This window comes from Suncus etruscus, chromosome 4 (assembly GCF_024139225.1).
Source record: "Suncus etruscus isolate mSunEtr1 chromosome 4, mSunEtr1.pri.cur, whole genome shotgun sequence".
Classification (NCBI taxonomy): domain Eukaryota; kingdom Metazoa; phylum Chordata; class Mammalia; order Eulipotyphla; family Soricidae; genus Suncus; species Suncus etruscus.
The window spans coordinates 31,039,602-31,058,837 of NC_064851.1; the positions used below are offsets into that span (position 1 = coordinate 31,039,602).

Below are 19,236 nucleotides of genomic sequence, written 5' to 3' on the forward strand. Positions count from 1 at the left end.
TCTTCTCTCCCTAGACTTCAGGGTGGGATTTGCCACCTCTCTGCTTTCTTCATGTGCCCATCTCTGACCTGACTCTCATTCTCCAGCAGAGACTGGGATTGGTATGCAACTGAAAATATCATGTTAAAATAGTGTGCCATGAATGATACTAGCATAAAAAGTATGCACACTTTAGTTTGACATGAGTGTACATGTAAAAAGGTGCCCTCTTTTGAGTAGAAGACATAAACTGGAGTCTTAGAAAGTCTTTGGTTTATACTTTGTTATAAAGAATAGGTACATAAATTCGTGGGGTATGAAAAGGAGCATGTATGGAGCCTGTAATTATTCCCATAAAAGTATGTTTCAAAGGCAGAGTAACCAAGGAAATTTCCTTTCTAATTTCCCCAACTTACTATGTCTATGCAAAAACCAACCACCAAACAAAAACAATAAAACCTTGCCACACCAGCCCTCCTTCCTTTTTTCTTTTCATTTCTATTTTTTTTTCTTCTTTCATTTTTGTGGTTATTGTTTGGCTATTGTATTTGTTGCTGTGGTGCCTTTTTGTAGTTGCTAGTTTTGGTCTTTTGTGTGATTTTGTTTCTTTTTTTTTTTTTTTGTTTGTCTGTTTTGTTTTTGTTGTAGGTTTTTTTTAACTATGTTTTTTTGTTTTGTTTTTGCCATGTTTTTCTTTTTTTCCTTTCTTCTTTTTAAATTGATATTTACAACCTCTAGAAAAACTCCCCCGTGTTTTTTTTTTTTCTTTCATTCAGAACCACATAACTTGAATCAACTTGTTCTGCCTCATAAATTGAGGGGAAAGAAAAATGGATGGTACCCCCAAACCAAACAGTTGTAAGAACAATGAGTAGAAATAAAAAAGGATCAGACTTACACACCAAACCCAAAGTCAACGACAACAGAATCGATAGCCAATCTTCAACAAGTTATACACAGAGGGGACCAGTTACCCTAGCAGTCTGGTGGGCAAAGGAGGGGAATGATGGGAATTGGGGTGGAGGGAGGACAACACTGGTGTTGGGATACCCCTGATTCAATACCACGAATATTACTATGAAAGATTTGTAATTCACGTTGGTCACAATAAAACTTATTTATATAAAAAAAAGAATAGGTACATAAAATGCTGATTTTTTCCCCTGGAATTAGAAGATAGTACAGCAAGAAGGTTGCTTGCCTACCTTGTGACTGACCCACGCTTTATCCTTGGTATTTCATATGGTCTCCTGAGCACAGATCTAGGATTAAGCTCAGAGTATTACTGGGTATGTTCCCAAAACAAAACAAATAAAAAATGTTTTACTTCTAATCTTTTAACTTGCCTACACCTATTTTTTTTTAAATGCCATTAAGAAGTTTTTCCAAAGGAGTTAACCTAGTTTTCAGATCATTAATACCTCCTTGATTCATATTTGTTTAATTAGCTCATGTACTTTTAAATTTAAATTGCACAATTAAAGTAACCAAATTGTTATAATAGAGCTTTTTGGTTTTGTTTTTGTTTATGGGTCGCACCCAGTGGTGCTGAGGGCTTACTCTGTGCTCTTTGCTCCGGAATTACTCTTGGCGGGCCTGGGGTGACAAACACCCTTTCCATCCATATTATCTATCCAGCTCCATCATAATAGGGTTTGTGAACAAACAGGACCTTTTCTTGATGTCCACTTTAGCTGGGAGCAGCTTTTTTGTTTGTTTGTTTGGGTTTTTTTGGGCCACACCCAGTGACGTTCAGGGGTTACTCCTGGCTGTGTGCTCAGAAATTGCTCCTGGCTTGGGGGATCAATCATATGGGACATGGGGGGATAGAATTGCTGTCCATCCTAGTTTTAGTGCATGCAAGACAAGCTTCCTACCACTGGCCCCAGGGAGCAGCTTTGTCACACCAGTTAAGCACTTTTTTCCCAAGTGCTTGCAGCAGGTTGTGGGTGGCCCTATCAGCTTACTCTTGGCCTATCTCTGGTGTTAATCCTCTGAATATGGGTTCTTTAATAGTTCAGACTCGAAAGAACTCCCTAGTTTGTCTATCCACTAGTGAAAATGGCTGGTTTAGGGATAAATCTGATATACTACAGTAAAAACATTCACAGTCTTTAACACATTAAAAAACACACAAAACAAACTATTTTTTCCTTCCTGCAAGTCTATAGAATGCTATTTCATTCTTTTCATGTATTAATGGGTTGATTTACGTTATTTAATTACAGGTCATAGAGAAATTCTGTTTCTGTTTCATTAGAACCATCATAATGCTACCTTTCTGAAACTTGTGCCAAGCTAGAACTTACAGTTTAACCTTTGCTTTGGTGCCACCAAGTGGTTACTTTTGAGATTCCATTTCTGATTTATTTTATTTATTTTCCTTCAGTCTTAAAATTTTATTAACTCATATTGGTTCGAAAAAGTTTTCCTTTCAGAAATTTTCTTTTCTTACTCTCCTTCAGAAAATTTTATAACTTTTATTTATCTCTAATATTCCCAAACTATACAATGAAATATTGGAACTTTCGGAGTGTAAGTTTACATGACAATTTCTGATTTAAAGATGGCTAGAGAATGTGATAGTGTATAGTCAAGAGTGAAGTCTAATATAGATGATAAACTTGGAGGATATATCAATGTAGGTTTATAGATTGTATGTAACAATAAATTGATTTTATGTAGCGATTGGGGGGGGGGACTGTCCATGTGTGGACCAAGAAGATATGAGGAATTTGTCTTCTTGATTTTTCTGTGGCTGTAAGAAGACTTTTAACCCAGTAGGCAGTTTATATGCAAAGATAATTATATAAGGAGTTTGGATATCAGTGCTTGCCTTGCACGTGGCCCATTCAGGTTTTATCCTTTTATGGTTCATCATGAATGAATGATCCCTGATCTCAGAGTTGCCCCAAACACAAACACACGAACATAAAAGACAATTATACCAAGTAAATATTTTTGTGAAATTGTGTATACATATATGTGTACATTTGTGTATATGTAGTGTTGGTTTTTCCCATATGTGCAACTTATATGCGTCTCTTTTCTTTCTGTGACCAGAATTCCCAGAGAAACTGCTAGGTGAGACTAATGGATGATATGAAGTCATTACTTTGGCAAATTCAATAAGAAAGTAGCTTGTATTAAATCTCTACAATTGTACATGTGATTGTGGTGGAAATTACTGTAGCTTTTAAAACAATGTTTTGGAATTCTTTCTGAATGTTTCTCTACTCATGTATGTTTCTAGAAGTAGGGCCAAGGTCAAAGACATTGAAGGTGTCAGGAGGTGGACGGGGGACTCTTCGCTTGAGATCTAAAGGTCCGGCCACTGTGGAGGAAATGGTAAGTTCTATTCCCTTCTCATCCTGTTTGGAAATGTGTGGACTAATATTTTTTAGGGTTGAACATTAGTTTAAAATCACAACGTTAAACTTCCACACGTTCTCTTCTTCTTAATGTAAACTATATAAACATCTTACTTAAACAATGTGAATCATAATGAGGATTTAAAAAAAATAAAACCTAGTGCATGAGGAGATATTGTGATCTAAAGCCATTCTCTTTTTATCTACAGCTAACTTTTTCTAGGTCCTGTAGATAGTTTGGCTAGCTAAAAAAATAATCTGCAACGTTCTCTGAGAGCCAAGACTATAGGTAGGCTCAGAGCTACCTGCAGGAGTAAACATACAGAGAATTTGGATAATGAAAGATTATATTGAGGAACTCCAGTTTCTGGGGCAGAATGCATTATAATTATGTTTTTTTCCTTTATGTTGCATGTTCACTGTATTTGAGTCATAGAACTGTTGCATTTGAGCTGTCAGCACCACTTTTGCAAAAGGGAGAAAAACTGTCCTAAATGTTGTAGTGACTTTCCATTTGGTCTTTCTGGCTTCACCCTGCCTTCTTTCCTTCCGGACTCATCAGAACAGCCAAAGAAAAGAAAGTTCCATTCTTTTCCTGCAATAGTGACTTGTTTTCTAGGGTTTCCCATGTCACACAGAATAAAAGCTAAAGTCCTCAGAGAGCCCAGCATGACTGGACTCAGCATTTCTTCTCTGATCTCATATCCTGTGGTGCTTCACCTACCTCCCTCTGCTTCAGCCATCTGTGCCTTCTTGCAGTCCCAAACACTCCAGATGGAGCTCCTCTCAGCTCTTTGTATGGCTTTTTCCTTGACCTGTATGCTCCTCCCACTTGTGAGCAATGGCCAGCTACCTAGGCTTCTTTAGGGTTTGCCCACGTTATCAGCTTTTATTTTTAACTTAATTTCTTTTCTTTCGAGTGATTTGTCATTAGTAAACAGTGTAGAATTTTAGGTGTATAGTCTCAATCTCTCCATGGGTTCACCACATATATTAACAAAATTCTAGTGCTATCATTCTTTTCAACGACCTCTCTCTATTTCTCCTCTGGTTTCCATCTAGCAACCAAGATTTTTCATTGAGTCTAGGAGTTAGATTTGTGATTTTTGGCCAGTTTAGTTCCTTTAGTTCTTTTTTTCTTTCTTTTTGTTTGTTTTTGGGTTACACCCATTGACGCTCAGGGGTTACTCCTGGTTATGCGCTCAGAAGTTGCTCCTGACTTGGGGGAACATATGGGATGCCGGGGGATCGAATTGCGGTCCATCCTAGGCTAGCATGGGCAAGGCAGACGCCACCTCTCTGGCCTCTCTTTTAGTATTTCTGCTTCACACATGAATGAAATTATCCAGTAATGGGTTTTAACTTCTATATCTTGCTCACTTTGCATGGTCACTTCAGGGTTTGTTCATTTTCTCCCAAAGTGCACAATGTCATTTTTTCCCTCTCTGGCAGATTGGTATTTTACTGATCGTATGTACCACAACCTTTATAGCCTTCTGTTGACAGGCATTTTATTGAAAATGTCCTTTGACTATTGTGAATAAAATAAAAATAAAATAAAATTTACTCTGAAAGTAGAACCCTTTCAAATATGTATTTTTATATCCTAACGATAATAAACATAGAGGAATGGTATTGGTGGGCCATGTGGTCTTCTATTTTAATTAAATTTATTTATATTTATTATTGTTTGTTTTTAAGTCACATCTGAAAGTTGTTTTGGAGGCGACTCCTGGCTTATTGTCAAGGGACACTCATGGTGGTACATGGAGAACCATATGGTTCTGGAGATTAAACCTGATTCTTCTGCACACAACCTATGTGCTCCAGCCCTTTGAGCAATCTCTCTGGCTTCAGTTTTATCTTTATTATTCTACATTTTATTTTAAAGCATTGATGATACTCACGGTGGTTCATTTTTATTTTTATTTATTTATTTATTTATTTATTTATTTATTTATTTATTTATTTATTTATTTATTTATTTATTTATTTTTTTGGTTTTTGGGCCACACCCGGCGGTGCTCAGGGGTTACTCCTGGCTGTCTGCTCAGAAATAGCTCCTGGCAGGCACGGGGGACCATATGGAACACCGGGATTCGAACCAACCACTTTTGGTCCTGGAACGGCTGCTTGCAAGGCAAACGCCGCTGTGCTATCTCTCCGGGCCCCCATTTTTATTTTTTAAAAAAATTCCCATGCCGAATTATCATAGACTCTGCATCAATTTACATTCCAACTAATAGCATTAAAATCATGTCTGCAAAAATGTTGTAATGTCTTTGTCCATAGAAGTCAATGAAAAAGGAATTTGGATAATATAGACTTTTACTACACTGGTCATTATAAGAATGTTTTAGCAAACTTATTTTTACTCTATATATATCTGCAGAAATGTTCTTTTGATTTTTTTTTTTTTTTTGGTTTTTGGGTCACACCTGGTGGTGCTCAGGGGTTACTCCTGGCTGTCTGCTCAGAAATAGCTCCTGGCAGGCATGGGGGATCATATGGGACACCGGGATTCGAACCAACCACCTTTGGTCCTGGATCGGCTGTTTGCAAGGCAAACGCCACTGTGCTATCTCTCTGGGCCCTGTTCTTTTGATTTTGTTTAGAAAAGTTTATGGAAAAGGAACTCAGATATTCTAGACTTGTAGTACAGTGCTTTGTATAAGACTGTTAAAGAATTTTCAAATTAAGTATATCTTCAGAAAATTTCTAATGTTAATGTCCAGAGAAGTCTATGAAAAGTTTTGTGATATATATAATACAAAGATGGAAAAGCTGTTTTAAGAATGATGTGTACAATCTAACCTTTGATGTTTTTACAGCCAATTTTTGCTGTGTCTATTTAAAATATCAACTATTTTTTTTTGTCTTTGCTTGCATTTTTTTTACAAGTCTTTTATAGTTATATTTAAGGTCCATAGTGACAGTGAATTAGTTCAATTCCTACCACCAGAGTTGACCTCCTTCCATCACTGTTCCCAGCATGCATCCCATATCTCCACCCTTAGCCCCCTGGACTGCTAGTGTCTAGCTTGTGTATAGTTTGTGTATATCTTGTTGTAGTTTGGATTTCTTGATTCTATTGTCATTAACTTTGGGTTGGGTATTTAGGTCTGATCATTTTTTATTTCCACTCAATGCTCATGACACTGCTTTGCCTCTGGTACCATCCACTTTATTTTTTGGCAGTTTGTAGGAAGACATAGAACTATGATGCAGAATAAGATGATTCATATTCTATGGTTCTGTTAAAAAAACAAAAAACAAAAAGCAAAAAAAAAACCCCAACCCTAAACAACAACAACAAAAAGAAAGAAAGTGGGTGGGAATCCCTGTCTAGAAGCTATAAGTATAAATTTAAAAGAAAGAAAAAAAAGGAAAAGAAGAAAAAAGGGGGGATGGGGTAGCAGGTTTTTTTTTTTTATTGTTGTTGGTTGTGTTTTTTGCATGGGCACAGTAAGTGTTGGGGAAAATTAGAAAATTTAGGAAATTAGAAAGGAAAATCCCTTGGCCTAATGGTGTCTCCACCATTGAAGCATAATGTCGTGAGACCAACTACAGACCCTGGAAATGTTCATTGTCAAACCCCAGGGTCTTTCTTTATGGTGCCAGGAAATTTCCTGATCAGTTATGGTTGTCAAAGTCAGTTCTTTGTGTTTGGAGATCTTGGTTTTCACACAGATCCTAGGATGAAGTCTAGGATAGAGTCTTTAAGATTCCAGAAGTTCTGCTCAGTCACAGTTGTAGTCAGTCTTCTGTAATTAGTGATCTTTGTTTTTGCTTAGATCAAAGGATGGAGTGCCTTCTGATTTCATCTCACTGTTAGGTGATGAGTTAGGGCAACCTGCCTTTAGATGAAGTTATTGTTGTTTCCTTGTTGACAAGAAGTCGTATGGTTTTTTGTTTTGTTTTGTCTTGGGTCACAGGAGTTACTGGCTCTGCACTCAGAAATTTCTCTTGGAAGGCTTGGGGGACTATATGGGATGCCGGGAATCTAACCAGGGTCTGTCCATGGTTGGCTGTGTGTAAGGCAAATGCCCTACTGCTGTGCTATTGCTCTGGTCCTGACAGGGTGTCATGTGAACCTATCCTGGGCAAGTTGACGCCAGAGCGGTATTAGGGGCTCCCTGAAAGAACTTTACTTCCTGGTACTGATGCAGGGAACTGTGCCAGTTCTAAGGTTGGGATTTGGGGTTCGGGGTTGGACAGTTGATGTTTGATCATATGAAGTCTAAGTTGAGCCCCCATGACATATGTTCAGGGTGGAAGGCACCCCATATATTATAAACTCTATGGGTTCTTATTCCTAATAGATAAGAACTTGTTTATAGACATAAAAATTCCCCATTTTAGTGTGCCTATGCAAAAAGGAACGATGCCATATTATATTGTTGGTGCATGTGGGAGTAAAATTGACTGGCTAAACAATCTCTGTGCCCTGGTTTTGACCTGAGCTTTTATCCCAAGCATGACTTTTCTATCAGAATTTTGTACTAAGCAGAACAAAAACAAGCAACAACAACAACAACAAAAAGAACAGAGCCGGCTACCTTTACATTTGGAAATAAACACACTGAGATGTTTAACTGTTAAGGAATTAAACATACAAATAAAATATAGTTATTCCCATTAAATCTTTTGAGATGGTCTTGGGGGTCGGGATGAGATCCTGGGCACATTTTGTCCCACATCAAGGTCTTATTGGGTCTGAGAAATGGTTTGAAGCAGTAAAGGATCAGGTAGTGCCTTTGAGCTGGGGATCCCTCTGAAGCTGTTTCCGGTAGCATACAACAGTCCACATTGTGGGGTAGGTGAAAGAAAAAGAACTGCATAGAATGAATCAGCAGGAGTGGTGGTTGCACTTTTGCCAGGGTGAGAGATGTGGGGCTAAGAGGGTGTCCTTTTGCTTTGGGAGTGGCAACTTGCTGAGGCAGGGGGATGGTCTTGGTTCCTAAGGAGTTAAGAACTAAGGGTAAAGAGGGTTAAATAGGGAGAGATAATGAATCAGGATTGAAAGGATGAGATGATAGAAGGAGTTCTGAATGGGGTTTGGGGAGGGATAATATATAACAGAGGCTATATACAATATGGCATGGATGTTTACAATATAGTTTAGGCAAACATAGTCAAGTCCACCGCATACAAACTTATAGACAGATATTAGAGATCTATTCATAGGTTGCAGTTGGAGGCCTGACCCTTATGGGGTAGGTCAGAGCACTTAAAAATAATTAAATTAAAAATATAAATTAAAAAATAGATTAAAAAGAAGAGGAAAAAGGAAAAAAGAAAAGAAAATAAAGAAAAAATAAATTGGGCCAGCACATTGGATGGGAAGGGTTTTCAAATTTCTAGGTACTTCATCAATAGCAGAGGTGAACTTTGCTAGGTTAGATTGTGCATGAAGCATTTTAGAATATACATAATTTTTATGTCTAGAGTACTAAGCAATATGGTAGTGACCACTATAAGAAGAGTCTACCCTAAGTAGTATCGTCCACCATGTCTTATGCATTGTGATTTATTTCCTAAAAGCAAATTGACAGTGTGGATATTATGATATAATAGTAATATAGCTTGAACTGAAATAGAAAAAAAGGAGAAAAAAAACAAAGAAAAAAAGAGAAGGGAACACTAGTAATTTGCAAAATATACTCAATGAGTGGGACCTTTAACACAAGTCTATGGTGTGCAGTTGCCTATTTCAATGATTTCTGTGGTCAGAAGCTTTAGTTCAAAGTAGAAGACATAATCAAAGGAAAATGGGCAGATTGAAGTATTTTATCAAGACACTGTCATAATGAGCACTGTATATGGAGTCTAATATGTTAGAGCACCGAATTGCAAAATTAGGGTGTTCAACGCATATCTCCCAGAATCTCTGTGGACAAAGAAGTCGAAGAGTTATTTTCTACATAATAAAATTAAGGCACTAAAACATACTGCTAGTGAGCACTGCAGTGGGAGCCCCTGGCATCCAGTCATATTCTGCATCTGATTCTGTGGATAAAAACATTAGAATATTATTATAGGCTTTTGTAGACAGCCACATTTTTTTTTTATAAGTTCTGATCTGGGTTTCCTGCTTTTAGTGGAGAAAACTAGAACAAAACTTGTTGCTTTTCTCATTTTATGTCTTAGTTTTGAACAGAAAGGTGGAATTGTAAAGTGACACCCAGTTATTAACCCAAAACAAAGGTGTACACAACTTTCTCTTTTCTTAAAAAACTATCCTTTGATATGTAAAAATCCACCTGAATCACTTGAATTTTCCCCTCCTGGTGAATGGGTATTGGTTTAATAAAGAAAGAGGCAGGTCAGTGGGTCAGAAACAAAATCAAAGAGGAAATCAAAAGATTCCTGAAAACAAATGAGAAGGAAGACACATAATTTGTGGGACACAGCAAAAGTAGCATTAAAAGAAAAATTCATAGTCTTACAAGCATTAATCAGAAAAGAAGAAGGCCTACAGAAATAATTTTATGGCACAGATTAAAAGTTTGGAAAAAGAACAACAAAATGAACCACAAATAGGACATCTAGATAGGAAAGGAAAAAGTTAAGCTCTCACTGTTCGAAGATGACATGATACTATATTTAGAAAACCCAAAATACTCTACTAAAGCTTCTAGAAACAATAGATTTGTATAGCAAAGTGATGGGCTACAAAATTAACACAAAAGTCAGTGGCCTTTTTATATAAAAATAATGATAGAGAGAAAATAGACATTTAAAAAAATCTCATTTGTAATAGTACCACAAAAACTCAAAAGACCTTGGTATCAACTTAACTAAAGAGGTGAAGGACTTATACACAGAAAACTACAAAACACTGCTTCAAGAAATAAAAGAGGATACAAAGAAATGGAGGCAAATACCCTGTTTATGGATTAATAAAATGGAAATACTCCCCAAAGCATTGTACAGTAATGCTATTCCTCTAAAAATACCATGACATTCTTCAAAGAAGTGTATCAAACATTCCTGAAATTTATTTGGAAGAACAAATTCCCACTAATAGCTAAAGCAACTCTGAGGAAGAAGATGGAAGGCATCACTTTCCCCAACTTTAAATTGTATTACAAAGCAATAATCATCAAAATAACAAGGTATTTGAATAAAGACAGACCTTCAGATCAATGGAATAGACTTGAACAGGGGTGGCGAACACGCGGCTCTTGAGCCGTATGCGGCTCCCGGCCAAAATGAATGCGGCTCTTTGCCTCTTATCATGATTTTGTATACTGTGGCTCTTTGCCAAGTTTGGATTTTGTTCTGCTGCTTCTGAGGAGGGATCTCTGAGGAGAGATCTCCGAGCCCCCAGGCTGCATCCTCCCGTCTCCCATCCCTCGGAAACCACTGCACGGGCCAGCAAGCCGGGGATCCGTGTATCACGTTGGGTCACATCTTGCCGTTAGTTCTGAGTGTGGAGGACGCAGCACACCCTCACCATCACTGCAGGATTTTGACCCTCACTCAAAATGGCAAAATGCAATATGTATTTCATAGATTATTGTTAAAATTATATACTTTTGTGTGAGTGTGTCTGTTTTGGCAGGTCACTGCATGGTGTGGCTCTCTGACTCTCACAGTTGAAAATTTTGGCTCTTTGTGTCGAACTTGTTTGCCACCCCTGGACTTGAATATTCAGAAAATGAAGTCAAGACATATAATCAGTCTTTGATAAAGGGGCAAAAAAAACACGAAATGGAAAGCTTCTTCAACAAGTGGTATTGGGACAACTGGTTAGCTACATGCAAAAAAAGCAAACTCAGACCTCCATCAAACACCGTGCACCAAGGTCAAATCAAAATGGATCAAAGGCCTGGATATAATACTTGAAACTGTAAGGTATAGAGAAGAAAATGTAGGTAAAAGACTCCATGACATCGAGACTAATGGCATCTTCAAGAAGGAAACACCACTGTCCAAACAAGTGGAAAGAAATAATAATAATAAAAAAAAGAGACTACATTAAATTGAGAAGCTTCTGCACCTCAAAGGAAACAATGACTAGGACACAGAGGCCACCCATAGAATGGGAGAAACTATTCACCCAAAACCCATCTGGTAAGGGTTTTGGTAACACTGGTAACCCTAATCCTAATATCCAAGTTATACAAGGTACTAACAGAATTTAACAAGAAAAAAAAATCTCATCTCATAAAAAAACGGGGAGAAGAATTGAACATATATTTCCTCAAGGAAGGAATGCATATGGCCAAAAGGCACATGGAAAAATGCTCCACATCACTAATAATCAGAGATATGCAAAGTAAAACAATAATAAGGTATCATGTCATGCCACAGAGACTGGCACACATCACAAAGAACAAGAACAACCAGTGCTGGTGGGGACGCAGGGGAGAAAAGAACTCTCATTCATTGCTGGTGGGAATGGTATTTAGTCTAACATATTTACAATTAACAGAATCTGGAAACAAACCAAGTGCCTAACAGCAGATGAGTGGCTAAAGAAACTGTGGTACATTTACAAAATGGAATACTATGCAGCTATTAAGAAAAATGAAGTCATAAAATTTGCTTATACATGAATGTTCATGGAGACTATTATGCTGAGTGAAATAAGTCAGAGGGAGATGAAGAGACATAGACAGTCTTACTCATCTGTGGGATTTAAGCAAAATAAAAGAAGTATGGTAATAATGCAGGGGTCTCAAACTCGCAGCCCACGGGCTGTTTGTGGCCCTCCGTACTACATTTTGTGGCCCTGCCCTAGAGGAATCTTTTTTTGTTTTTTTTTTTTTTTTAGTTGTTTGGGTCACATCCCCCAATGTTCAAGGCTTACTACTGACTTTGCACTCAAGGATCACCGAGACTTTGCCTCCTGCGGCCCCCAGGTAAATTGAGTTTGAGACCTCTGATCTAGAGACAATAGAGCTGAATTCCAGGAGGACCAACTCATGACACGAAGCTTGCCACAAAGAGCCGTGAGTGCAGCTGGAGCATGAACCACAATGACAACTACCATAATTATGATAGTAAGGAAGACAGGTAGATTGCCTGTCTGAGAGACAGGCCAGGGGTTGGGATGGGGGAGGGAAATCATAAGATGTTGGTGGTAGAAAGATCACACTGGTGAAAGGTGGTGTACATTCTATGACCGAAACCCCGCAATAAAAAATTTTGTGAACATGGTGATTAAATAAAAAAAAAAATAAGAAAAGGGCAGTTCAGGGGCCAGAGAGATAGCATGGAAGTAAGGCGTTTGCCTTGCATGCAGAAGGTTGGTGGTTTGAATCCCGGCATCCAATATGGTCCCCTGAGCCTGACCGGAGCGATTTCTGAGTGTAGAGCCAGGAGGAACCCCTGAGCACTGCCAGGTGTGACATAAAAACCAAGGGAAAAAAAAAAGGGCAGTTCTGGCTTGGCTCACTTAGAGATACCACAAGGCAAAAGGCAAACTGACTTTAAGACTCTCTCCTGACTGACTTGGTTTATTAATCCTTAACAGCTACCTTACCTTCTTTGGATCCATCTGCCTAAAGTTAAAAATATGGTGTGTGAGGTAATTTCACAATGATGGGATTTATTTATACTTTTTATCATTTATTATCTCGTTTTTCTTTCTTTTTTTGGGGGGAGGTACACTCAGTGGTGCTCAGAGGTCACTCCTGGCTCTGCACTCAGAAATTACTCCTGGCAGGCGTGGGGACCATCGGGGATTGAACCCAGGTCAGCCATGTGCAAGGCAACTGCTCTACCCTCTATGCCTTTGCTCTAGTCCCTTATTTTCTCTTTTCATCACCTTCTTCCTTCATTTTCTTTTTTGGTGGGGGGGATCACATCCAGTGGTGCTTACAGGTTATTCAAAAAAATTGCTCCTGGCTCTGGAGATCATATAGGATGCTGGGGATGGAAACTGCATCCTTCCTGTGTCTGAAATGTGCAAGGCAAATGCCCTACCACTGTGCTACCACTCTGACTCTTTTCTTCTTTATTTTCTTTGTCTTTTTATAGTGATCATCACCTTCTTTTAAAGTCCTTCTCTCAGTATCTAGAATGAATACCAATTCTCACTTTCTCTTCCACTTTTATTCTTTATCCTTACAATTCTTCAAAGCACTAACCACAGTAGCAGTTGTTCAAATTTTATTTTTTTTGTCTGTTTTCTGGCTTCTGTGCCTCACCTGCACTATTCACTGCTATAATTCTAGAGTCTAGAACATTACTTAAAACATTTATAGGAGCTCAATTCTTTGTGGAGTTCATAGATTTATTAATGATTTAATAATCACAAGAGGAAGGGTTCTGCTGATAGACTGGGTCAGTAACTTCGTGAAAAACCCCTGAAGTTGAGAAGAGACAAATGAGGAAACAAAGGTTTAGAAAGAGGATGAGAGCATGAAGGGCAGCAACCATGTGGATTTGAAATAGTGAGGTAGGGAGACTTGTGGGCATAAGAGGCCATCAGGCATGCAACTGGGGTGTGTGATAAGCAGGCACAGTTGCAGACCCTTGGTCTCCTATTCTCTTTGGGGATGGTTGCATGTTGTAAGGATTCTCCACATGTGTGACAAGCTGGAGAATGAGGTGGGTGAATGGACAGGAGCTGTTTTCACAGAGTGGTACGGAGAGCTGGCAGATGTGGTTGCTCAGGGTTCATCATTAGTATGGTCATGGAAAGCAGGAAAATTGAGGAGCTCAAGTACAATGGTTCTGACTGATGAGTGAGTAGGTTGGCAGTCATTTGGGGGATCTGAGGAAGATTCCTATCAGGAACCTCACCATCCTGAGTGAGTAGGAGGAATAATCTAGTGACATATGACAGTGAAGATGCCTGGAGAGATAAAGCATGTTGACAGAAACCTTTGGAAGTATGTAAAAATGTCCTCTTATCCTAGCCTTTTTGTGTGTCCTACATATAGTGCTGCAGGCCCCTTCATGTTTATTGAATGAAGAATGGATATAAGAGAATGGAGCCATAGGAGTAAGGAGCAGACAGTGGATGATGTGGGGGAAGAGCAGTCATGAGGAAGAAAATACAAACCTTCAGAAGGCTTGCCAAGAAGCAGGGTGTCAGGAAACCATGCGTCCCTTTGGGAGGACCTACATGACCTACATGGTCATTAGATTTGATGATTAACTCCTGATGTCAGAGAGGTTGGCTTGTAAAAGGGCACTTGGTGTTGATGGAGGTGGGATGGTCTCACAGCAAAACCTCAAAAAATGCTATTTCTAATTGCATGACCTGTTTCATGAAATAGGGCAGTTAAAAATAACACTTAATAAGAGAAAATAGGAGTTAATGCTAATAGTAACTTTGACACATATTATGGAATTTGACTTCAAGTGTTAAAGAACTTAGAGTTTAAACAACTTACCTCTTTACAAATCGAACACATTGTGAAAATTGTGAAAGCTACTTCACCTCACTCATCTTTTTGTTTTTGTTTTTGTTTTTGGGCCATACCCAGTGATGTTCAAGAATACTCCTGGCTATGCGCTCAGAAATCGCTCCTGACTTGGAGAACCATGTGGGACACTCGGGGATCGAACCTCGGTTCATCCTAGGTCAGCCGCATGCAAGGCAAATACCCTACCGCTGTACCACTGCTTCGACCCCACCTTGCTCATTTCTTGAGTTTATTCAGGATATATTGCTTGAGATAGGCCCAGTTCAGATCCTCAGAAGTTAAAAAAGAGTACAGATTTTGGGTATTGACAGAGCACTCATACTCATGATATCCTGCTATATCTGTACCCATAGTACTGCTGGGTCTGGTCCTGACCATGACCTCTTGAATATCCCTTGGTGTAACCCTGAGCACTAAAACACCATGAGAGTATTCTCATGGGAGTGAGAAATAAAATTTTATTTGTAACAGTTGCCATTTTTAGCTATCTTAGAGACTACAAAGCAAGGTGCATGTACAGTGGTTTGAAGATGTTTTTAGTTTCTTGCCATCTGACCTTGAATGAGATATTTGTGCCGATAGTCGTAGTTGATTAGTTAATGACATTCAACAATTTCTTTTTCAATTGTGAAACTATTGAAAACCAGGTAACAAAGTATATTGCACATAGAAGCAGATTTTACACCTGGTAGATAGTAAAACAAGTAAATAATAAACAAGTAAAACTAGTAAAACAAGGTCTTAAAAAAGTGATGAAATATATCCAATTCTGCACTTTGTTAAAACTTAATAGTATTAGAAAAACAAATATTTTTTGAGACTCTTAATTCATGGTGAATATACAACAAAATTTTTTGTTTTTATATAATAGTATCTTTATTTAAGACCATGATTTCAAACTTGTTTGTAGTTGGGTTTCAGTCATAAAAAAAGAACACCCCACTTCACCAGTGCAACCTTCCTGCCACCAATGCCCCCATTTCCCTCCTCCCCCATCCCCTGCCTGTTCTAAAGACAGACATTCTATTTCTCTCACTCACTACCATTGTCATGATAGTGTGCAACAAAATTTATGACTATGGATTTTATGTGTGTGTGTTTATGTGTGTGTGTGTGTGTGTGTGTGTGTGTGTGTGTGTGTGTGTGTATGTATTTGACTCAGGGCTTGCTCCTCTGGTTCTGTATTTGGGGATCACTACTTGTAGTGCTATGGGTACAGACAAGGCAGGATCTTGTAGGTACAAGTGTGCTATCAATTAGCCAAAATCTGTACTCATCTTTGTCTCCTGAGGACCTAAACGAGGCCTGTCTCAAGCAATATATATTGAATAAACTCAAGAGATGAGTGAGGTGAGGAGCTTGGGTGCTGGTAATTCAATTGGGGTCACTCTGGCCTGATTCTTTGTGTGTTTATAATGTGAACATCACATTAAATTACAGTGCCTCAATCAACTAAAAAATAAAAATATTAATAATGCATGTGTTGATTATCAGATGGAGCAAAATTAAATAATGTAGTGAAATATAAAATGTAATATATATAATATATATATAAAATAATACATATATAAAAATATAAAATGTAAATACATCTGTGGCAACTGTAGAAAATAGCAACAGAATAAAAACTAACTTGAACTGGGCATGCTCAAAAATGTTTTACTATTAAGAATAAGCCACTGAGAGGTTTGAAGACTCTGATATATAATAAAGACCACTATCTTGTCCAGGCTTCAAAGGATACCTCAAGATCTAGGTCAAGTCTGAGCTTGAGTTCCCCAGTTACACAAAACTTTTGCAGGCCCTTCTCTGACTACTATGATTATGCAATATCTGGGCCCCCATATTTGTGGAAGAGCCGGCACCAGACACTTGGTTGTGCTTCTTGTACACATTTTGTTGCAGTGCTTGCTGGGGGCCACATTTGTATTGGTGCCAGGGATGACAATAACAGTGCCAGGGATTGCCCTCTACAATGTGTAGTGAGTGCCTGAGAACTGACACTTCAGGCACCTTGCTACTCAGCCATGCATATCTCTGGGCCCCAGACATACTGTGATCTTTTTAGCAGAGAGTTCTAGAACTTTTACTACTTTCTACTTGAAATGTCTTCTTCTGATTTCATATCAGCTCCTCTCTAAAAACCCTTTCTCTCTTTTCTTTCCCACACCAGGGTCTACTCCTGGCTCTGTGCTCAAAAATCACTCCTGGCAGCCTCGGGGTGCTGGGGGATGGAATCTGCATTGGCCACGTGCAAAGCAAATGTCTTACCCACTGTGCTATCGCTCCAGCCCCAGGTCACCTTGTTTCTGAACTCTTGTGCTGCTCTAGAGATTTGAAATTTATTCCTAACCCATCTCTCCCCATTGCAGCCCTTCATGCCTCTGTGCCTTTTATTTCCAATTGAAATTGCCCTTGGAGACTGTGTTCGTGACTTTTCTTTTTACTTTCTCTCTCTCTCTCTCTCTCTCTTTTGTTGGTGGTGGGGTATGGGATTGTGGCACACCCCACAGTGCTCAGGGCTTACTCCTGGTTCTGCACTCAGGGATCACTCCTGGTGGGCTTGAAAAATGATATGAGATTGAAGCTGGGTCTCCTGTGAGCAAGGCAAATGCCTTACCTGCTGTACTATTGCTCTGCTTTCTATTCTTCTATTCTTGACTTTTCTTGTTCAAATCCATATAATTTAGTACTGACACTAACAATAAATATTTACAGTATTGAATTTGAAACACAGAGCATATTCTACCTACATTTTCATTCTCATTTACTGAGTACACAAGCCAAAAAAAAAATCTGACTTTTATCAAGCTTCTCCCATGTGTGTTTTAATATTAAAGAAATTTCATATAATGATTTTCTTGTTTATAACCTGATTTTTCTTTTTCTTGATAAAGCCATCTGAAGTCACAGCAAAGGCAATTGGAAAGATTGATGATCTTCTTGAATTATACATGGGAATTCGAGATAATGAATTAGGTAAGCTTATTCTATTTTGAAAACATTAATTTGGAGAAAATTAAATTTGATATAACCTATTTAATACAACTTATTTATGTATATGTCTTGCTTGCATTTGCAATACCAAATATGCCTTACTAGATAAAAATATTTATGGAGTCATGAAAGCCTAATGGAAACGAAGATAGAAAAGAATAATGAAAGGCAGCACTGGGCTTCCCCACTTATTAGTATTAATTCTTGATGCCATAATGACTTTTCCAACTTCAGTTTCTAGGCTCCACATTTTGAATAAATATGTACTTGAAAATATATAAAAACAACGTGCTAAATTACCATGTAATTATGTTCTTGAGGCTCTGGGAACAATAAATCAGAACTGTTTAAAAAAAAAGAAAAGGAAAGGTACACCTGGCATCTAAATGATAAGATGGTTGAGCAGTTGAATTTCTGTGTCTGTTTATTCAGTGATATATTAGGATCTTGATTTATCAATGAAGATGTTATCTACAAACAATAGCAAAAACAACAAAATATAATTGGATTAACTTAAAAAACAAAACAAACCAGGAGAGGTGGTGGTGGAGTTATGTTGCTTCCTACAAATGACAAGTTCATTGGGCGCTGATCTTCAAGAAGGTCTGGTTCTGGAGTTCTTGCTCCAGAACCATCAGCCCTCAGGATGCAGTTTTTCCTTTCAATATTTAGTGCATTCCTAATTTTTTTTTTGCTGGTCTGGATTTAAAAAAATAAAATCTGAATGTTGTGGGGCTGGTGTGATAGATAGTATAGTGGGTAGGACATTTGCCTTGCTTGCAGCTGACCTGGGTTTGATCCCTGGCATCTATATGGTCTCCTGAACACCACCAGGAATGACCCCTAAGCACTGCCGAGTGTGGCACAAAAATCAAACTTTTATTTTCAATGTTTAATGTATAGGTGATATCTATAATTAGAAAAAAATGAGGAGGGTAATGCAGAGAATTAGTAAGCAGGTAAGATGCTTGCCTTGCATGTGACTGAGCCAGTTGAGATTTACAGCATCAGATATGGTTCCCTGAACCCTTCCAGACATGTTTGCTAAGGGCATAGGTATGGCTTAAAAAGCAAAAAAAAATTTTTTTAACTGCTTCTAGCTTCTTGAAGAGAAATACAAAATTTGCACACAAACAAGAAATCAAAGCTGAGCAGTTAGTTTGTATGGTAAGAGCACAAACATGACACTATTGCAAATATAATAAGAATACTAAAAATCCCACAATTGCTAATGAGAAATAAAGAAAGCTGGGATAATCCTATAGAAAGCCAGTGTCTTAAAAGCTTTTTCTCTAACCCTTTTCTATTTGGAAAAATCATATAGATATTTGCATAAATTATGTGGTTTTGAACATATATGATGTGAGCTTATGCAAATTTGTATGTAAATGAGGGAAAGGGATTTGGAAATGGTGATGTTCTTAGCCTCAGATTAGGTAGTATTTGTTGGAGAAGTAATATTTTTATTTATTTAGTTGAGAAATTTTCAAATAAGATTGAAA

At 38.1% G+C, this 19,236-nt stretch overlaps 1 protein-coding gene across 1 annotated transcript in view; it reads left to right on the plus strand.

Moving 5' to 3' along the window:
* The window catches only part of GIPC2 (GIPC PDZ domain containing family member 2), a 98,701-nt gene that overhangs the window by 69,067 nt on the left and 10,398 nt on the right, over nt 1-19,236 (plus strand). The window contains exons 4-5 of the mRNA XM_049771480.1: nt 3,233-3,327; nt 17,635-17,716. Coding sequence (XP_049627437.1) covers nt 3,233-3,327; nt 17,635-17,716 — 177 coding nt within the window. The remainder of the gene's footprint in view (nt 1-3,232; nt 3,328-17,634; nt 17,717-19,236) is intronic.